The 21563-nt window shown below is 46.0% G+C and overlaps 1 protein-coding gene across 1 annotated transcript in view; it reads right to left on the bottom strand.

Moving 5' to 3' along the window:
• Positions 1–21563, bottom strand: part of DHX35 (DEAH-box helicase 35) — a 110128-nt gene that overhangs the window by 78836 nt on the left and 9729 nt on the right. Inside the window, exons 3-5 of the mRNA XM_082272917.1 lie at positions 18537–18629; positions 5827–5904; positions 750–854 (exon numbers count right to left, since the gene is read on the bottom strand). Coding sequence (XP_082129043.1) covers positions 750–854; positions 5827–5904; positions 18537–18629 — 276 coding nt within the window. The remainder of the gene's footprint in view (positions 1–749; positions 855–5826; positions 5905–18536; positions 18630–21563) is intronic.

The following is a 21563-nucleotide window of genomic DNA, read 5'->3' as shown; positions in this document are numbered from 1 at the left end:
GGAAAAATATTGTTATTTTTGCAAAATTGACGCTCTTTTTTTGTTTTTTAGCGCATGATCAAAAAAATCGCACAGGTGATCAAATACCACCAAAAGAAAGCTCTGTTTGTGGGGAAAAAAAGAACATCAAATTCGTTTAGGTACAAAGTTGCACGACTGCGCAATTGTCCGTTAAAGTCAAGCAGTGCCGAATCGCAAAATAGGCCCTGGTCAGGAAGGGGGTAAAATCTTCCGGGGCTTAAGTGGTTAATAGGCTACTGTCTAAAATGGCCCTTTGTATGTGTGCACAAAATAGCTATGCATGCATGTTATCACATTCTGCTTGCTGGTTCCAAGTCAATGGGGAGGGTTGAGGAATGACCTTATTGACCTACCTCGTAAAAACATGCCAAGAAAATGATATAGAAAAATGCTCTCAGTCGTAGTAGACATGGTGCCCAGAGGGCTGTCCCATAGAATCACTGAGAGTCAGATATGACTAAATGGATATCACACACATTTATCTGTATCTGCCCATAATGTCCGCTGAGAGCCGATGTAAGGTCATAATGATGCAGCTGTGAGTCAAAGCTTCTAGAAGGATTTAGCAATCACTGGACTCACCACATATAGAGCAACACTGCACATTGTGTTGATGAGCACAGACACCAATAAGAATAACCTCTGTGATGGAAGGAACTATGAGCTGTAAGGCTGATATGACTGACAATAAACACATCACACCAGGTATAGGTAAATTGCGGTCTCACCTTGATACGTGTTGCCTGAGGGTCAGTACAGTCATCAAAGCGTATGCAGTAACCAACTTCGTGTCCCAGCAAAGCTCCTCGCTCCTCTGCCACCCGCCCTGCCACCTGTTACAACATAAAACACTTACAGGCATTCGGGAACAAACCACAACTTTTACAATAATCTCTGCATCATCATTTGCATGAATTTGGAGTTGGATTGAGAAATCAGTCATATTTATTCATAAGAGAAAGTTCAACCAGTACAAATTTCAGATATAGGTGGTTTCTCGTCCTTAGAAGAACCAACTGGTTTCCAACCGTTAAGGACTCAGGACCCTTTCACACTTGAGCAACCTTTCCTGCGAATTGGGATTGCAAAGACGAATGACAAGTGGTACCCCATGATTTTCAATGAGTACTATTCATATCTGTGCCAACTCAAGATTATACAGGCATTGCTTTAAGTTGCGCCAAATTCACGTCAAAGTAAGGTCAAAGCCCTGTCAAAGTCACACGACTTTCAGGTCGTACAAGTGTGAAAGCGGCCTTCGTGTTTTATCAGGGTTACGCAATCGCTTACGTTTTGGGGGTTTTATTTGGGATGTGCAAAGAGAGATCACACAAACACTTGTAGGTACAAACAAACTGTATATAACATTTAATTAACCACTTCAGCTCCAGAAGGCCATTTTTTTGCTATTCGGCACTGCGCTACTGACAATTGTGCGGTCATGCAATGCTGTCCCCAAACAAACTGTATATCATTTTTTTCACAAAAACAGCAGAGCTTTCTTTTGGTGGCATTTGATCACCTCTGAATTTTTTTATTATGTAAATAAAAATGTAAATGACAATTTAAAAAAAATAAATAAAAAAAATAATAATATTTTTAATTTTCTGCTATAAAACATATCCCATATTTATTTATTTATTTTTAATTAAATCTCTGAATAACTTTAGGCTCCGTTCACATGTCAGCGTATGATCGCGGGCAGAACCGCCGCGGTTCCGCCCGCGATTCGTAGATTTATTGCAAATCGCGGGACGCCTAGCGCTGCCCGTTGATTTGCAATAGCCCCCCAAACGCCGAGCGATGTTGCCGCGATTTACGCCCGCCGAATCGCGGCAACATCGCGCAAACAAAATCGCGGGACGCAATACGCTCCAAAGAAGCTCTTGTACTTTTTTGGAGCGTATTGCGTCCCGCGATTTTGTTTGCGCGATGTTGCCGCGATTCAGCGGGCGTAAATCGCGGCAACATCGCTCGGCATTTGGGGGGCTATTGCAAATCAACGGGCAACGCTAGGCGTCCCGCGATTTGCAATAAATCTCCGGATCGCGGGCGGAACCGCGGCGGTTCTGCCCGCGATCATACGCTGACATGTGAACGGAGCCTTAAGCCAAAATGTTATCTGCTGCATGTCTTTGGTAAAAAAAAAAATCCAAATAGGTATACAGTAAACCCCCCTCCATCGCGGGGGTTACGTTCCAGACCCACCCGCGAAAAGTGAAAATCCGCAAAATAGAAAAACCCTATTAAAATACACTGTAGGCATGTTTTTTCATTTAAACACTTAAAAGATACTGAGAGACAGAGCAAAAGCTATGGAAAACACAAAAATATTTAATTTTCAATTATTTATATAGTAAAATAACATTACAGAAAAAAACGCAATATACCGGGACCGCAAAAACTGAACCGCGATGGAGCGGGGGTTTACTGTATATTGATTGGTTTGTGTGAAAGCTATAGTGTCTACAAACTATGGGATATATACTGGAGTTTTTATTTATTGATTTTTTTTTTTAGACTAGTAATGGCGGTGATTAGCGACTTATAACAGGACTGCAATAACGCATAAGGGCATTCAGACACTGCCTGATGCTGGGGGGAACTAACTGCCATTGACATCACCAGTGACATTATTACAGTGATCAGTGCTAATAATATGGACTGTCACTATACTAATGACAATGGGCAGGAAGTAGTTACCATCTAGGGCGATCAAGGGGTTAAATGTGTGCCCAAACAGTGTTTATGTGTGTACTGTGTGCTGCTGTTACTGGTGCCGGCAGCCAATCATTGGTCGGAACCAGGTGATCGGCATGTGCTGTGATGAATTAAAGCACAGCCGGACCGGTGAGCTCACACATTACGTATTAGGTATAAGATTCAGCGCAGGGAGGTCACTCTGCCGCTGTATATGTAAGCTATACGTTCGGCAAGCTGTTCAGAAATGACAGATAAATATAACACCTTAAATAATATTAGAAAACGTAACAAGAATACTTAGCTATAGATGGCTTTTCTGTGCACCGTCTTTATAGCTTGGCACAGATGACCAAACCATGTGCTTGCTTGCCTGGTACAGACTAATGCTGGCCATACATTAGCCGAAATATCGGGTGAACTAATTTTCGAAAGAATGAAAAATCGGCCATGAGAGCAGACGATCCTGCCATCATATAATGATCGAATTTCGAACGATAAATCGTTCAATGGACAAAAATGAATCCGTTTATCGTTCAGTTTGTCACATATGACTATTGAAAACAGGTCGGACGAGAAACACATTAACCTTTCAATTTATCATTCGTTTGTTTGGCTGGCGGATTTTCAAAACTGTTCCTTCGATTTTTCGGCTCTGAAAAGTTAAAAACGATTTTCTATTTGTGCCCATTAACTGGACGAAAAACGAACGATCGGACCAAATGACAGATTTTCGAATGATCTTTCAGCTAGTGTATGGCCAGCATAACTGTTCCAATTTTTGGCTGTGGTATATATAGGACTAGTTGGTAACATCTGACCAAACCCCCTTATGGGGGTTACAATTCAAAAAAATTAACGTAAGGGCCGTGTCAACTGGCTTTTATTTGCTTCAAGTGAGTTTTGTACTCCCATACAAGTCTAGGGGATTGCAAATCCTGCTTAAAGCAGGTCTAACGCTGTCCAGAAGGAGGTAAGCTGCAGGTCAAATGCATCGGTCAATGAATTCTCTATCTCAAACCAATGACACTGACATAAGCAAATCAATACAGGCAGTAAGGGCTCGTTTACACTTGTGTTTAAGAGTGCAGTAGAAATGTGCACCCAAGTACCACCTGGTGAGCGCAGCCACTTCAAGTGAATTGGGGCATCCTGCAACCGTGTGCAATCTACTCAGTTGCAGTGCGCTAATGTGGGGTTTAGGTGATCAAAACAGGTGATGAGGAGGCGATACAACAGCTCTTCACTGACTGTCAAATTTTCTCTGAAGAGCGATCCGAATGTGATCACAAGTGCAGGGAATGTGACCACAAGTGCAGTGCTATGGTAAGCGCAGTGCTATGCTAAGCGCAGGGCTATGCTAAGCGCAGGGCTATGCTAAGCGCAGGGCTATGCTAAGCGCAGGGCTATGCTAAGCGCAGGGCTATGCTAAGCGCAGGGCTATGGTAAGCACAGGGCTATGATAAGCGCAGGGCTATGGTAAGCGCAGGGTTGTGGTAAGCGCAGGGTTGTGGTAAGCGCAGGGTTGTGGTAAGCGCAGGGTTGTGGTAAGCGCAGGGTTGTGGTAAGCGCAGGGTTGTGGTAAGCGCAGGGTTGTGGTAAGCGCAGGGTTGTGGTAAGCGCAGGGTTGTGGTAAGCGCAGGGTTGTGGTAAGCGCAGGGCTATGGTAAGCGCAGGGCTATGGTAAGCGCAGGGTTGTGGTAAGCGCAGGGTTGTGGTAAGCGCAGGGCTATGGTAAGAGCAGGGTTGTGGTAAGCGCAGGGCTATGGTAAGCGCAGGGCTGTGGTAAGCGCAGGGTTGTGGTAAGCGCAGGGTTGTGGTAAGCGCAGGGCTATGGTAAGCGCAGGGCTATGATAAGCGCAGGGTTGTGGTAAGCGCAGGGTTGTGGTAAGCGCAGGGTTGTGGTAAGCGCAGGGTTGTGGTAAGCGCAGGGCTATGCTAAGCGCAGGGCTATGCTAAGCGCAGGGCTATGCTAAGCGCAGGGCTATGCTAAGCGCAGGGCTATGCTAAGCGCAGGGTTATGGTAAGCGCAGGGCTATGGTAAGCGCAGGGCTATGGTAAGCACAGGGCTATGGTAAGCACAGGGCTATGGTAAGCACAGGGCTATGGTAAGCACAGGGCTATGGTAAGCACAGGGCTATGGTAAGCGCAGGGCTATGGTAAGCGCAGGGTTATGGTAAGCGCAGGGCTATGGTAAGCGCAGGGTTATGGTAAGCGCAGGGTTATGGTAAGCGCAGGGTTATGGTAAGCGCAGGGCTATGGTAAGCGCAGTGCTATAGTAAGCGCAGGGCTATGGTAAGCGCAGTGCTATAGTAAGCGCAGGGCTATGGTAAGCGCAGTGCTATAGTAAGCACAGGGCTATGGTAAGCGCAGGGCTATGGTAAGCGCAGTGCTATAGTAAGCGCAGGGCTATGGTAAGCGCAGGCTGTAATGCACAAGGGGAGCAGGTCATTAGACAACACATCCTTAAGACAGGGTTGCGTGTGTGGTACCGAGCTGTGTAAGCAGATACAGGGCTAGAGATAAAAGCGCTTGCGTGGACCAGCGTCAAACATATTATTTTTCCTTTGGACGCAGTGCAGTGCTGCAGTGAAAGGCTTTACTTGCAATGCAAGCACATTTAAAAAAATCAAAGAAATGCAAAGCAAACTAAAGCAGCCTAACCACTGTCATCCACACTACACCACTAACGTCAATGGGAGTCTGCTGACCTACATTTGATATTTAATTTATATGCACCTCGAGTACAGGAAAGAAACAAACTTCCCCTTACTTCCCCATTTTGATGCTCGGTTTGAACTTCAGCAAGTCGTCGTCACCCCGTCTAGATGGCTAAATGCATAGCTGCAGAATAGGCAAGTACCGTGATTTTTGCTTTACTGGGTTAGACAGTTTAGGTTTAGAATGTGGCACAGAGCAGTTTAGGCGTTAGTTAGGTTTTGCCTGGACTGCTACTTTAATCACCCCAATCTTACATCATGTATATATTTCTGAGTATCGATAGAAAACTGACAAATGTAATAGAACATTTATAACAAATTCAATACAAAACTTGGGGAAAAAAACCTTTGATTAAATGGTAAAATACATTTCTTTCTGGCTTACCGAAACTGCGGCCACCCTCCGGGGTTGTGTTACTCCAACTACTTTCCCTTCTGCTGTCCAACCAGCTTCCGCAAGGTACTATATAAACAAAAAAATAAAATAAAAAAAAAAAGATTAATTTTACACAGGGAGTATTTGTGGGCCTAAAGGGACTCTGTTGCAAAGTGAAGGACCTGTGTAAGAAGCTTTAGATGGAAGCTGCACTTCCCTTCATCTGGACCGTATCGCTCATGTCAGGTTCCTGTCCTAAATGTAGTAGATACCGGAGCTGCAATGTCTGACCCTATTTAGAAATGTTTATCAGGAAGAGCTGTACTGCTAAGTAAGTTTATGGTGCTGCCAGGATCCGTCCAGCCAGCACCACCTACTGATGTGTTTAGGGCTCAATTATAGATATTTTCTTCTGATTTAGGGTCCTTTCACATTGATCAGTTTTTAGGTTAAAAAAAAAAGCGGAAGAAAAATGCATGTCTTTTAATCCTATGGAACTCTTCACACCGGTCAGTTGCGTTTTTAAAAGTCCTACTTGCTGCATTTTGGGTGCGGTCTTGAAAAAAAGCAACTCCCCATTGACATGAATAAAAATGAATCAAAAACTACTTGCGATTGAGTTTTTTTATTTATTTCAGGTACTTAAATAGCACCGTCCGTTTACACAGTGCTTTCCATATACACTCACAGGCCACTTTATTAGGTATACCTGATTAGTACCGGGTTGGACCCCCTTTTGCCTTCAGAAGAGCCTAAATTCTTTGTGGAATAGATTCAAAAAGGTGTTGGAAACATTCCTCAGAGATTTTGGTCCATATTGACATGATAGCATCACGCAGTTGCTGCAGAATTGTCAACTGAACATTAATTTTCAAATCTCCCATTCCACCAAATCCAAAAGGTGCTCTATTGGATGAGATCTGGTGAGTGTGGAGGCCATTGGAGTGCAGTGACCTCATTGTCATGTTTAAGAAACCAGTGGTGAGATGATCTGAGCTTTGTGACATGGTGCATTATCCTGCTGGAGATGGGTACACTGTAGTCATAAAGAGATGGACATGGTCAGCAAAAATACTCAGGTAGGCCATGAATATTTAGGCTGCTTAAACAATGCTCAATTGGTAGTAAGGAGCCCAAAGTGTGAGAAGAAAATATCCCCCACACCATTACACCACCACCAGCCTGAACCATTGATACAAGGCAGGATGGATCCAGGCTTTCATGATGTTTATGCCAAATTCTGACCCTACCATCTGAATGTCGCAGCTGCAATCGAGACTCATCAGACCAGGCAAAGTTTTTCCAATCTTCTATTGTCCAATTTTGGTGAGCCTGTGCAACTTGTAGCCTCAGTTTCCTGTTCTTAGCTGACAGGAGTGGCACCCTATGTGGTCTTCTACTGCTGTAGCCAATCGGCTTCAAGGTTCGATGTGTTGGGCTTTCAGAGATGGTACTCTGCATACCTTTGTTCTAACGAATGGTTATTTGAGTTACTGTTGCCTTTCTATCATCTTGAACCAGTCTGCCCATTCTCCTCTGACCTCTGACATCAACAAGGTGTTTTCATCCAAACAACTGCCGCTCACTGGATATTTTCTCTTTTTCAGACCATTCTCTGTAACCCCGAGAGATGGTTGTGTGTGAAAATCCCAGTAGATTATCAGTTCTTGAAATACTCAGACCAGCCAGTCTGGCACCAACAACCAAACCACGTTCAAAGTCACTTAACCACTTGCCGACTGCCTAACGCCGATCTACGTCGGCAGTCAGCCCCTCACAGGCAAAGTGACGTAGGGCTACGTCACTAGCTTGTGAGGGTCTAGGGAGCGAGCGCGCGCTCCCGCGTGGTCACGGACCCCCCCACGCGTGTGACCAGCGGACCCGATGTCCGCCGGTCACTCGGCGATCGGCGGGGGAGAGGGAGGATGTCAGGCAGCTTGTGTAAACAAGCCACCTGTCATTCTCCTCGCTGTAAAGACACTGATCACACGGATCTAGTATGTAGATCCGTTGATCAGTGTCCTTACAGCTCAAGCCCCAGCCAATCACAGTAGAAAGCACGCCCCTAGGGATACACACAGCCCCTCCCTCCCAAATAAAGTTAACCCCTTCACTACCAGTGTATTTTTACAGTAACAGTGCATATGTATAGCACTGATTACTGTAGAAATGTCACTGGTAACCCCAAAAGTGTCACAAATGTCAGTCAAGGGTCCGATCTGTCCGCCCCAATGTCGCAGTACCGCAAAAAAAAAATCGCAGATCGCCGCCATTACGCGTTAAAAAAAACAACAACAAAAATTACAAAAATCTTTTCCTTTGTCAGTAAACGCGATAACTTTTGCGCAAACCAATCAAAATACGCTTTTTGCGATTTTTTTTTACCAAACATAGGTAGCATAAAACAAATTGGCCGAAAATGTTAAAAAATTTTGATTTTTACATTTTTTTTGGGGGAATTTCATATAAAAAAATGTGAAAAATATTGCTATTTTTGCAAAATTGACGCTCTTTTTTTGTTTATAGCACGTGATCAAAAAATCGCACAGGTGATCAAATACCACCAAAAGAAAGCTCTGTTTGTGGGAAAAAAAGGACGCCAAATTTGTTTAGGTACAGCGTCGCACGACCGCGCAATTGTCCGTTAAAGTCACGCAGTGCCGAATCGCAAAATACCCCCTGGTCGGAATGGGGGTAAAATCTTCCGGGGCTTAAGTGGTTAAAGTGGAGTTCCGCTCCCCCCTCCAAAAATTAAAAGTCAGCAGCTACACATACTGTACACATACTGTAGCTGCTGACTTTTAATATTAGGACACTTACCTGTCCTGGAGTCCAGCGATGTCGGCACCGCAGCCAATGTTTCCATCGGCAGTCGGGTGCTGCCGCCGCCATTGCCGGTAAGGGAACCCGGCAGTGAAGCCTTGCGGCTTCACGGGCGGGACCCTACTGCGCATGCGTGAAGCGCGCTGTGCATTCCTATTGGCTCGTGGCGGGGGAAGGAGGAGGGGGCCAAACTTCCGAGGGACGGCGCCACGGCGCCGTATCCAGGAAGTGGGGAAGGGTACCTGTCAAAAACAGGTACCCGTTCCCCCCTGAAAGGTGCCAAATGTGGCACTGGAGGGGGGGGGGAAGCAAATGAGCGGAAGTTCCACTTTTGGGTGAACTCCGCATTAAATCCCCTAACTTCCCCATTTTGAAGCTCGGTTTGAACTTCAGTCGTCTTCAGCCTGTCTACATGCCTAAATGCATTGAGTTGCTGTCATGTGATTGGCTGATTAGCAATTTGTGTTATCAAGCAATGGAACAGGTGTACATAATGGCCGGTGAGTGCATAGTATACATTCACATCATGCCCATGTTTCACAGGTGCACTGCTGGGATTCAGGCAACCAAAAAACACACAGGAAAGGCATCAAAAAAGCATTTTTTATAACTGAGAGGTGTGAAAACAGCCTAATATATAGTTGGGTGGTTACTGATCCATTATTATGCATCCAAGTCTGATTCTTGTCAGTAGCCTGAATCAATAGGATTTGGTAAAGACTATAAAGAAATGTTAGCTGCTCAGCCAACTGCCGAGATGCTTTTACTTCCCAGCATGTCACTGATCTCAAGCAAATATGCAGCCAGTGTGGCTGGAACTAATTATTCATGAAGCATCAGTATGACAGCCAGTCATCTCCGATTTATAAAGGGTTTTAGGAATGGCAAAGCAAATGTTTCACTCATGACAGATTCATTTGCATTGGTTCAGCTTTATTTATGTTAGTATACAGCCTGGGAATAAAAGCTATACAATTTTATTATACATTTTAATTAAATCCCAGACTAAACTGTTGGAATGTTAATTTTTATCAATTTTATGTATTTAACTACTTTAATACCGGACACTTTTACCCTCTTCCTGCCCAGGGCAATTTTCAGCTTTCACAATTTGAATGGAAATTGTGCGGTCATGCAACACCCATATGAAATGTTATCATTTTGTTCACACAAATAGAGCTTTCTTTTGGTGGTATTTAACTTCTTCCCGCCCTCGCTATAGCCGAAGACAGCTACAGCGCGGGCTCTAATTTCTGTGAGGCCATCTTTAAACGGCCTCCCAGTGACAGGCTCCCCGCGCGCACCCGCGAGCAAGCAGCGGGGAAAATCTGTGTCGGCCGTGTCCCTTGGACACAGCCAATCACAGATCGTGGTGAATGGCCATTCACAGCGGCCATTTACCACGTGATCGGACCGTGCAATGAGAGATGATCTCAAATGTAAACAAATGAGATCATCTCTCATCGCCGGTGTAACGTGAGAATTACCTACCCCGTGAGAAAAACCTACCCTCGTCACTTCCGGCCAGGAACAGCAGAGCAGCGCAGCAGTGCGCATGCTCACAGCCCCGGATACCCAATGGGACAGCTGAGGAGCTGACTAGTGCGCATGCGCACTAGGAGGAAATGATGACGGTGTCCGTGAAAAAAAACCTACCCACGCGGCGGTTACATTAAAACAGCTGTGCTGCAATACGAGTCATCTCCGCTCCTGTCCCTGTCACTTCTCTGCTCTCGGCAAGTAAATATAAAAGCGTCTCTCTGCTCCGTGATTTATGTTTTCATACACCCGCCGCCGCTTTAATATTTACTAGCTGAGAGCAGGGAAGTGACAGGGACAGGAGCGCAGATGACTCGTATTGCAGCACAGCTGTTTTAATGTAACCGCTGCATTACATACAGTGCCGTGCACCGGAAGTGACGAGGGGTAGGTTTTTCTCACGGGTAGGTAATTCTCACGGAACACCGGCTCTCCTTCCTCACACAGAGACTGCGTGTGAGGAAGAGCAGAGCTGATCAGCAGTTAGGGGCCACATAAAAATGTAAACAGGACACTGATCACCAGTCCCCCGATTACACAAGAGGTAAATAAAATACAATAAGTGCCCACCATCAGTGCCCACAGTGCCACCATCAGTGCCCACAATCAGTGCCCATAGTGCTGCCAGTCAGTGCACTGACTAGCAGCACTATGGGCACTGAGTGTGGGCACTGATGGTGCTGCCCATCAGTGCCACCCGTCAGTGTCCATCAGTGCCACCCGTCAGTGTCCATCAGCGCCGCCCGTCAGTGTCCATCAGCGCCGCCCGTCAGTGTCCATCAGCGCCGCCCGTCAGTGTCCATCAGCGCCGCCCGTCAGTGTCCATCAGCGCCGCCCGTCAGTGTCCATCAGCGCCGCCCGTCAGTGTCCATCAGCGCCGCCCGTTAGTGTCCATCAGTGCCGCCCGTCAGTGTCCATCAGTGCCGCCCGTCAGTGTCCATCAGTGCCGCCTCTCAGTGCCCAGCAGTGCCACCTCTCAGTGCCCAGCAGTGCCACCTCTCAGTGCTCATCAGTGCCACCTATCAGTGCTCATCAGTGCAGCATATTAGTACCTCCTCATCAGTGCCCATAAGTGCCACCTCATCAGTGCCCATCAGTGCCACCTCATCAGTGCCCATCAGTGCAGCCTATCAGTGCCCATCAGTGCCGCCTCATCAGCACACATCAGTGAAGGAGAAAAATGTATTTATTTTCAAAGTTTACTTGCAGAAAATAAGAAAAACTTTTTTTTTTTTCAAAATTTTGTCTTTTTTCTTTTTTTTTTTGTAAGAAATAAAAAACCCAGAGATGATTAAATACCACCAAAAGAAAGCTCTATTTGTGTGAAAAAATTGATAAAAATTTCATATGGGTACAGTGTAGCATGACCGCGCAATTGTCATTCAAAGCGTGAGAGCGCTGAAAGCTGAAAATTGGCCTGGGCAGGAAGGGGGTGAAAGTGCCCGGTAGGCAAGTGGTTAATCACCACGTGGTTTTTCATTTTTTGCTAAATAAACAAAGACTGAAAATGTAAAAAAAATAAATACAAATTGTGTTTTTCTTAGTTTATGTTAAAACATTTTGCAAATAAATAGCCTTTGTTCATAAACTTTAGGACAAAATGTATTCTGCTCCATTTCATTGATGAAAATAACCCAAATCAGTGTATATTATTTAGTCTGTAGGAAAGTTTTTGAGTCCACAAACTATGGTAAATATTTGAAAATCAATCAATCCTAATGTATTGACGGCCTATCTCAATTCTTGAGGCCTGAAAATGCGAGACAGTACAAATATCCCCCAAATGACCCCTTTTTGCAAAGTAGACAGTCCAAGGTATTTAGTAGGAGACATGGAGAGTTTTTGAAGTTTTTTTCAAAATTTTTGGGAAAATTAAGAATTTTTTGTTTAAATATTTTTTTCCCCCCACATGCTGTCACCAGTGCAGTACAGCGTCATCATATAACTGGTGTGATGGTGATCAGGGACACTGACTGGTGACAGTATGTAAAAAAATAAATAAATAAAATTAATAATTTAATTAAAAAAAAAAAATGGATTTTTGTAAAATCTTACCGTAAAATCCTTTTCTCTTAGCTCATCGACAGACGTAGTCCTCGGTGATACACCACCTTCGGGTTATGTTACCTCCGCAGGAGCAGGACTAGACAGGAAATTAAAAAGCTCTGGCCACACCCTAGGGGCAGTCCCAGAGGGTATATCCTCTCTCTCTCTGCCTCAGCAAATCAGTTATGTGAAAAAGCAGTGCTTAGAGAATTTAACCCAACCCAACTCCAAAACAGAGGGGCGGGGACTACGTCTGTCGATGAGCTAAGAGAAAAGGATTTTACGGTAAGATTTTACAAAAATCCATTTTTCTCTAGCGCTCATCGACAGACGTAGTCCTCGGTGATACACCACCTTCGGGACGTCCCAGAGCAGTATCACAACTGAGGGGTGGGAAAATGGAAATCAATCCCAATCTAGAAGGCCCAACCGGTGCCAACTAGAAGTTTACAATGCTCATCCTTAATGATGAGACTCAACCAAAAAAAGAGAAAACAATTTTTTTTTTTTTTTTTTTCAAACAGAAAAAAACCCTCGAGGTAGACCACCGGTCTCCTCAAATTGCGGCCTGCAAAACCTTGCGGCCAAATGAGGCATCCGCCGATGCCGTCACATCAATTTTATAGAATTTTGTAAAGGTATGTACCGACGACCAGGTGGCCGCCTTACATACCTGGACCACTGACGCCTGATGGCGAAAGGCCCAGGAAGTACTGAGCGCTCGAGTGGAGTGCGCCCTAACAGGGAACGGAGGACTCTGACCCTTAATAGAATAAGCCTGTACCACCGTTTGTCTAATCCATTTGGCAATGGTCGCGGCAGATGCAGGCAAACCCTTTCTGGGGCCATTCGTGATCACAAAAAGTGAATCCGTCTTACGGAATGATTCCGTAGCTTTCAGGTATACCCTGATTGCCCGAACCACATCTAAGGAATGCAACGCATGTTCCCAATGATGCTTGGGCTGAGGACACAAGGAAGGTAGTACAATATCTTCATTCAGATGAAAATCTGAAACCACCTTGGGAAGAAAAGATGGCTTAGGATGAAGTACTACCTTATCCCTATGAATCACTAGGTATGGGGACTGGCATGATAATGCAGCCAGTTCTGACACCCTGCGAGCAGAAGTAATAGCCACCAAGAAGGCCACCTTCTGGGATAGAGTAAGCAAGGGAATCTCCCTGATGTTTTCAAAGGGAGGTTTCTGTAGAACCGACAAAACCAAATTAAGGTCCCAGGGCGGTAAGGGCGCGCGGACTGGAGGAGCCAGGTGCCGCACCCCCTGGATGAAATTCCGCACCAAGGATTTGGTAGCTAAAGGCTTCTGAAAGAAGATTGCTAATGCTGAAACTTGACCCTTGATGGTGCTCAAGGCTAGCTTCTGCTCAACCCCTTGTTGCAAAAAGGCCAATATTCGAGTCACCGAATAGGTACGTGGAGGAAATCCTAAAGATTCGCACCACGCAATATAAGTCTTCCATGTGTGATAATAGACTTTGCTGGAAGTCGCTTTCCTTGCTTTAATAAGGGTAGGAATGACTGAAGTAGACAAACCTCTGTCCTTCAGTACTTGGGTCTCAATGGCCAGGCCATTAAAACCAGCGACTGTAAAGCACGAAGGAAAATTGGTCCTTGAGACCACAGACACTCCCTGAGACGAAGTTCCCACGGAACGTCTGCGACTAACATGTCCAAGTCGGCCAGGCCGGCTTGAGGAGGCCAGCCTAGAATTTCTAGGACCACTGGCGCTGATTGGATCTGAACCAGGCGTCCCTAGAGGTATCTGGCCCCGACCATCCGAGAAAGTCTGGTCGTTTTCTGTTCCCACACATTTATCAGATACCTGATTGCTATCAGGAAGGGTGATCTTTTCTGGTTGAACCTCAGGGACCGAAGTCACCCGACTAGAGGCTACTTGGCCTATCTGGTCAACCAGATCCGATTCCTGTGAGGTATCGGGACTAATCTTAGGAAAAGGTAAAGGAAAAGATCTTTTCAGGGAACGGTAACTACCGCTTCCTGTGGTACTTAAATGTTGGAAGGGAAGAATCGCACCGGTAGTAGTGGTTGATGCTCGATCTAATGTCCTGAATACCGGTGAAAACGTCCCCCCACCCTGAAACCGGGTGGGGGCGCACCTTCAGGCTGTGTACTCCTTTGCTTCGGGTTTGGCTGGGTTGGTCCCCTTCTTGAACCCTCCTGGAGGAGTCTTGCCTTTCCCGCTAGTACCAGCCGGGCGCCCTTTATGGGCGGTAAAGAAAGGTCCTCGCTTGTTGCGAGGTCCCTTAGCTTTTGCAGCCTGTGGCAAAAAAGTGCTCTTGCCCCCAGTGGCATCCTTAATGATTTCATCTAGGTTGGCTCCAAATAGACGATTCCCCTGAAAGGGGAGATTGGTCAAGGTCTTTTTGGAACCTAGGTCAGCTGACCAGCATTTTAACCACAGCACACGTCTGAGGATCACTGCTAACTTAGATGCATGCCCTAATAGGGGAGTAGTGTCCAAGGCTGCGTCACAGATAAACCGTAGCCCTTGTATGATCTGTTCCATCAAATCAGATGTCTCCTGGGGAATATCTTTTCCCCTAAGATCTTGGCGTACCATTTTCGCCCATTCCGTAAGTGTCTGGGAAACTAGACCAATAACGATTACTGGTCTAAATGCTGACCCTATCAGAGAAAAGATAGTGCGGGACTCTGCTTCTATCTTTCGATCCACCGGATCCTTAAAGGACGAAGTGTCCTCCACTGGAATAACCGTGGCTTTATTCAGCCTGGAAATAGGCGGATCCACGACTGGTGGTACCGTCCATTTCTTAATGATGGATTCCTCAAACGGATAGCGTCTAGCAATACGCTTGGAAATAGTAAAGGTACGTTTAGAATGCTCCCATTCTCCTTTAATCTGATTACCAAAACATTTAGGTACAGGAAAAGCCTTCGCCGTCTTGATGGGCTTATTAGTCCCAAAAGGCCTCTCTGTTTCAGTTGCCTCTGCCGGTAAAGCCTCAAGTTTTAAGGTTTCTTGCACTGCCACAACTAGTGCGTCCACCAATGCTTCTTCCTGAATTATAGCAAGAGAAGAAGCGTCCTCCTCACTGTCTGAGGGGGCTTTACCTGGGATAACAGCCCTTGCAGAGGAACCTGCAACTGCCGTGACCATCTCTGAATCTGAGTCAGAGGTGTCAGATGGTATAGGGGTAGGCGGGGGTCGCTTCCTAGACCCCCGTCCCTGACAGGCCGCCTCCACCCGAGCCACCATAGACTCCAAAATTGCTGTAAATGACTCTATACTCTGTGCACCGGCGGGTCCCGAGGCCCCCTCGAGGGAAACAGGTGGGGGAATATGTGTGGCAGGGTCCATAATAACTCCAGTTACTTCCTGGATAATATAATTCAAAAGTAAAGAAAAAAACTTATTTTTTTTTTTTTTTTCTTTTCTGACCCCCAGCGCCACAAAAAGCCCCTTAGTGTTACCTGCTTAGGGATCCCTATCGATCGAGAGAGAGAGAGATAGACCCCCAGGCTCACCACTTGATGCTCAGAGTTAAACTGCAACAGCTTACAGCGCTGTCTCGACAAACAGGAAGTCTCTTGGCTGGCTGCCCAGGAAGAAAGGAGGCGGCTCCGCCCCTCTGCACGCCTTTCGGCGCCTCCCCCAAGCTCCACGAGGTGTAGGATCACCTCAAACATGGCCGCCCCCATGCTGGAGACACGAGGCTACGCCAAAATGGCGGCTCGTGCGATCCAGCAAAAAAAATGGCGGCGGCCTAAACTGAATAGCGGTGTGCTGCAGGGCACACAACACTCTCTGCATGGGGATATGGCGTGGTTGGCGGTACCGGCCCTGGCGGACCGCGTGGCCGTTCGGGAGGCCTGCTATAGCTGGAGATCTGATTTGGAAGGCAGTCTACATGTCCGTGGCTTCTGACTGGTAGGTCCCAGAATGCCACAGATTACATCTTTAAAACATGTATACAATAGATTGTTAGCTCCCAAGCCAAGCCTCCTGGCTTTTGCACACATAAATCACACTCAAAGTAGGAGGATTTGTGACATGTTATAGGATAGAAAGGACTCTTTCTTACCATACAGAGAGGGGCCCGCGTTCACCACAAAACCCGTCAGGGAAAAAGGGGGAACATACTACTCACCATACCGGAACCAGGCGAGCACCAACTCCTGACAGTACCCCTCTCCACCGGGGCGGGAGGGCTGTCGACCGATACGGACGCCGTGACTCATGGTCTTTGGCGTTTCGGCGAGACGTTTAACTCGCGTGGACAGTCCTTTAATGGGACTTTGTCGCGGCCGACCCAGCGCGGAGCTATGGCCTGCACGCGCTCGTAGGCTGAACTGGGGTGACCACCGGATCTCAACATCCAGCCCGTCGCCCAGTTCAGCTTTCTTGCTTGAAGATCTCACAGGAACTCTGGAGAAAAAAGCTGTCTAAAAAATCTTTTTAAGAAAAAAATCTTGCCAGGACCTAAGATCCCAGCAAGGTGTCTAGGTCCTTACTCCTAACTAGACAGAAAATAACTGATTTGCTGAGGCAGAGAGAGAGAGGATATACCCTCTGGGACTGCCCCTAGGGTGTGGCCAGAGCTTTTTAATTTCCTGTCTAGTCCTGCTCCTGCGGAGGTAACATAACCCGAAGGTGGTGTATCACCGAGGACTACGTCTGTCGATGAGCGCTAGAGAAAAAAAAATCTATTTATGGTCTTTATTTAATTTTTTTTTCTTTTTACGTGTGACTAGAGCAATACAGTGTTACCATAGTAACACTTTACTACTCTGGGGAGGATTTCTTTTTTTTTGTACACACTATGTTTGCTTATAACAGTGAATATCACTGATATAAACAACCATTTTTTTCTGAATCAAATCTATTAGGCCCCTTTCACACATACGGTCCGTTGACGGATGAAAAACGGACATCAATGCATCTCTATGTAAAAACGGATGAGTATGGATGATCATCCGTTAACATCCGCTTACGTCAATGTACGTTTTTTGGAACGGATGAATGCCCTATTTTTCATCCGTCAAAAAAATGGATCGGACGAAACACGCATGTAAAACGGACAAACGGTCCATTTTTCATCCGTTTTTGCATTTTGAAAAACTGATAAAAAAGGAAAAAAAAGGGTGAAAAATGGATGCAAAATGTGGAAAACTGATACATCTGACGTGACTGAACTGATGAACTGAAGAGACTGTTTGTGTGAAAGGGGCCTTAATTGTGTACTATTGTGATTAGCTGTGATTGGCCACAGCTAACCACACGGTACACATGGGTTGTGATTAACCCTGTCGGTACCATGTGATCACTGTGACCAAACATAGAGGTCATCACAATAGTACACAATAAATGGCATGAATAGAAGCCATTAGTTGTGTACAACTGTCATGTGATCTGCTGTGATTGATCACAGCGATCACGAGGTACCAGCAGTGGCCCAGTACACTGATCTGTCATCGGCTCTGTCCTGTGGACACAGAAGAAAATAACGTTTCTCCAGTGATCTCCTGTGATGTTTATTCACTATCCAGTGCTTGCATTGAAAGGGCAAAGGGGTTAATCAGGGTGTTCAATTGCTGAGCCTGAAAGATGAATTGCTTAATCATAAGTGTTTTACCTGGGCGTGTGTGAGAAACATGTAAATCACACATTTTGTCAGTACAGAATTACAAAACCTTTGGAAGTAAAACATATAACTGTGTAGATGTTAGCACAGCGTAGTGTTTACCTACTTACCCCCCTTCTTGACCAGGCCACGTTTTGCTTTTTTGCAATGCGTTACTTTAACTGACAATTGCACGGTCATGCAACGCCGTACCCAAATGAAATTGTTTACAATGACAGAGCTCTGTCCTGTCTTCCTCCTCCCTGATCAGCAGGTGCTGGCGGTCAATCATTGGTCGGCACCTGCTGATCGGCTTGTGATGTGACTAATCACAGCACAGCCAGTGCACCCCCTACCCGGAAGTGCTGGATCATCACGTACTAGGTACGAGATCCAGCACAAGAGATCAGTTCTGACACCGTACTCACATTTGAAGCGGTCGGCAAGCGGTTAAAATGGTTCTTTGCTTGCAAGAGAAAATATTGCTTCAAGATCTGGCCACACATAAAAGCCTAGAGATCTGGTCACTAGAGGTCTGCTTCTAACAATGTGAATCCTAATACTTTCTTTCAGCAGCCTACAGTATGTATCTAAACCTTTCTCCCTTTCAAAGTTACAACAAAGGGCACCACCTGGGTCATTTTGTATTAAACGTTTATTCAAAAAGTTTATATAATGAAGTACCTGGGGAATTTGTGTACTTTTGCCACATCCTGTTTCTCCAATTATCACCACTGTTTGGTAATTTTCCACCAAGTAAAGGATGTGATTTCTGAGCTGCAAGGAAAAAGAAATATAGTTATCATAAAGTTAACGGCTGCTGAACACCTGAGATTTAAATAGAAAAAAAGTTACTTAGTTTTGGGTGATGAAAATTTAGGAAACCTTCTGTGTAAGCATTAAAGCAGAGTTCCGGCCTCAAAATCGAAAAAAATCGGTTTGCTGAGGGTCACCTGAAAAAGAAATGGATGCTCCCGATTTTTTTTTTTCTTCACTTACCTTGTTATAGAAGAAAATATACTCGCCTTCCTTCCTCTTCCTCCCTCTGCGGCCGCGGCCCGCGCCGTCTCTTCCTGCTTGCGATGACTCCTGGGAGCTGAACGTCATCGCTCCCAGGAGTCAATGCGTCTGCACCGGCCCCGCTCGTCACTTCCGGTGCAGGCGCGGCATTCCCTACTAAACAGCTTCTGGGCATGCGCAGAAACTGTACAGGGATGCCGCGCCTGCCCCGGAAGTGACAAGCAGGGCTGGTGCAGGGCATTCTGGGACTCCAACGTCACCGAAAGAGGACACCAAAGAGGACACGCTGGCCACACCTGAGATGGCAGCGCTGGAGAAGAAATTTTCTAGGTAAGTATTTCTTCTAAAAGGTAAGTGCGACCCGGGACAGTACAGAGGCTATCCACTGTGGAATGTACTAGCCCTGACTGTCCCTGGGGTATTTTTATCTAAATTTCACCCCCGAGGCCGACACTCCGCTTTAACATCTGGAGGCTGGCTAAAGTGAAAATAATATCTCAGTGAGATGTCTTACTTAAGCAGACTTAAAGTGTTACTAAACCCAGGACGCTGCATTTATTATATCTGGTCTCCCACAGTACACAGACCACTTTAGTAAATATAAACTGCTAAATACCCTTTCTCATCAGCAGTATATAGCAGTCTTGTGACTTCTATCAGTGTCTAGCAGAGCACTGGGTAAAGCTTGTAGGAGTGTCTGACTGTCCCATGAGGCTGCAGGACCCCTGACCCTCTGTGCTGATTGGCCCTTTGCTGATCACATGCATTCTCCCAAGGAAAAAAAAAAAAAAAACATACTTTCTAGCAAGAATCACTCAATCTGCATTCACTATATCTGGTCTACCACAGTACTCAGAACATGGAATAGCAATTATTTTAATAAATATAAACTGCTCATTCACTGTATACAGCAGTCTTGTGACTTATATCAGTCTCTGGTTAAAGCTTGTAGGAGGAGTTTTCATTTTACTCTGTCTGTCCTATCAGGCTGCAGGACCCCTGACCCTCTATCTGGACAGTGATGATTGGCCCTATGCTAATCACATGCCAAACTGAGCAAATGCAGCTTGTTCCATAGCCTCTGTCTTATCAGGAGATAGATTGGGGACGGTGGAAGAAGGGGAGGGTCAGAAGAGACGAGATCAAACAGCATTTTTACACAATGCCAAGGATTAACCCCTTAGGTTCCACAGTGAGTATAACAATCATGCTTTACTGCATATACACACTGATTTTTACTGTTGTGTGTTTAGTAACACTTTAGGTAGATAATGTGAGTATCTAAAAAATATCTCAATGGCACTTCTGCAATAACAGAGGCGATTTTCTCATCTCTCTGGGAACTTGTGTCTCCTGCCATCCCTAGGCAAGACTCTTCAGCTTTCATCATTACTGTAAATGTCAGATGTCTGTGTCCTCCACCGCATATTATGGCTCCATCCTCTGACCCCTACACTAATGTCATGGCCTCAGAGGCGTAACTAGAACCTTCAGGGCCCCGGTGCAAGAAACCATGAAGGGCCCCCCGGACGCCTGGCCAGGGCCCTTCCCTTCAAGCCTGGGGCTCTTCCCACTGATCTTTGGACCCTTTACTCTCGTTGCAGGGCCCTTTATTACGGTCCCGCAGCGGGACCCTTTCACAAGTCCTGCAAAGACAGCAGAACACAAGTGAACTAGATGGAAGGAGTGGTGAGGGCAGCATACAGAAGAACCAATCTCCTTCATTCTCCTCCTGCAGCTACAGGAGGAAAAAGGAGGACAGTGATTTCTCTACATGCTGCCCCCACTGCCCCTCCTATCCAGGTGTACAGGGGAGCCGCGCAGGCCCCCTAGAGCATGGGGCCCGGTTGCAATTGCACCCCCTGCAACCCCTGTAGTTACGCCCCTGCATGGCCTGTAGTGATGTAGGGATCAGAAGAAGTAACCACATGCGGTAGGGTCACAGGCATGTGAACATGCCATGTACCCTTTGACAGCAGCATGTAGTCTATAACACACAAGACTTCACCATAACCAACATTAGCTTGGGGTGGAGTCCTTAAGGCCCCTTTCACACTGAAAGCCACACAACTTAAAGCAATGTTTGTGTAAGATTATCAAAGTCGCATCAAAATCTGACCAAAGTAGTGCAGGGACTACTTTGAAGTCGCACAAATATAAAACGGTACTCATTGGAAATTACGGGGAACGACTTGTCATGCGACTTTGCAGTCCCAAGTCGCAGGACAAGTCACACAAGTGGGAAAGGGGCCTTTAAAGTGGAGTTCCACCCTGAATTTTTTTTTTTCCCTGTCCACTTGCTTTTAAATACCTGTAAAACTATTAGATAATTAATTTTTTTTTTTTTGTAATTCACTTACCTTGTTTTTAAAGAAAATATACTTACCTTACTTCCTCTTCCTCCCTCTGCGGACACGGCCGCCGCCGTCACTTCCTTCTTGCGTTGACTCCTGGGAGCTGAACGTCATCACTCCCGCGCCTGCACCGGCCCCGCTTGTCACTTCCGGTGCAGACGTGTCATTCCCTGCTAAACAGCTTCTGGGCAGGGATGACGTGCCTGCGCCGGAACTGACGAGCGGGGCCGGTGCAGGGCATTCTGGGACCAAAGAGGATGCCCTGGCTTCAGCTGCCCACACCTGAGATGGCAGCGCTAGACAAGAAATTTTCAAGGTAAGTATTTCTTCTAAAAAG

Source organism: Pelophylax lessonae (assembly GCF_965119305.1).
Source record: "Pelophylax lessonae genome assembly, chromosome: 11".
Taxonomy (NCBI): domain Eukaryota; kingdom Metazoa; phylum Chordata; class Amphibia; order Anura; family Ranidae; genus Pelophylax; species Pelophylax lessonae.
Note: the sequence above shows the minus strand (reverse complement) of the source record. Positions and strands in the feature narration are given on the sequence as shown.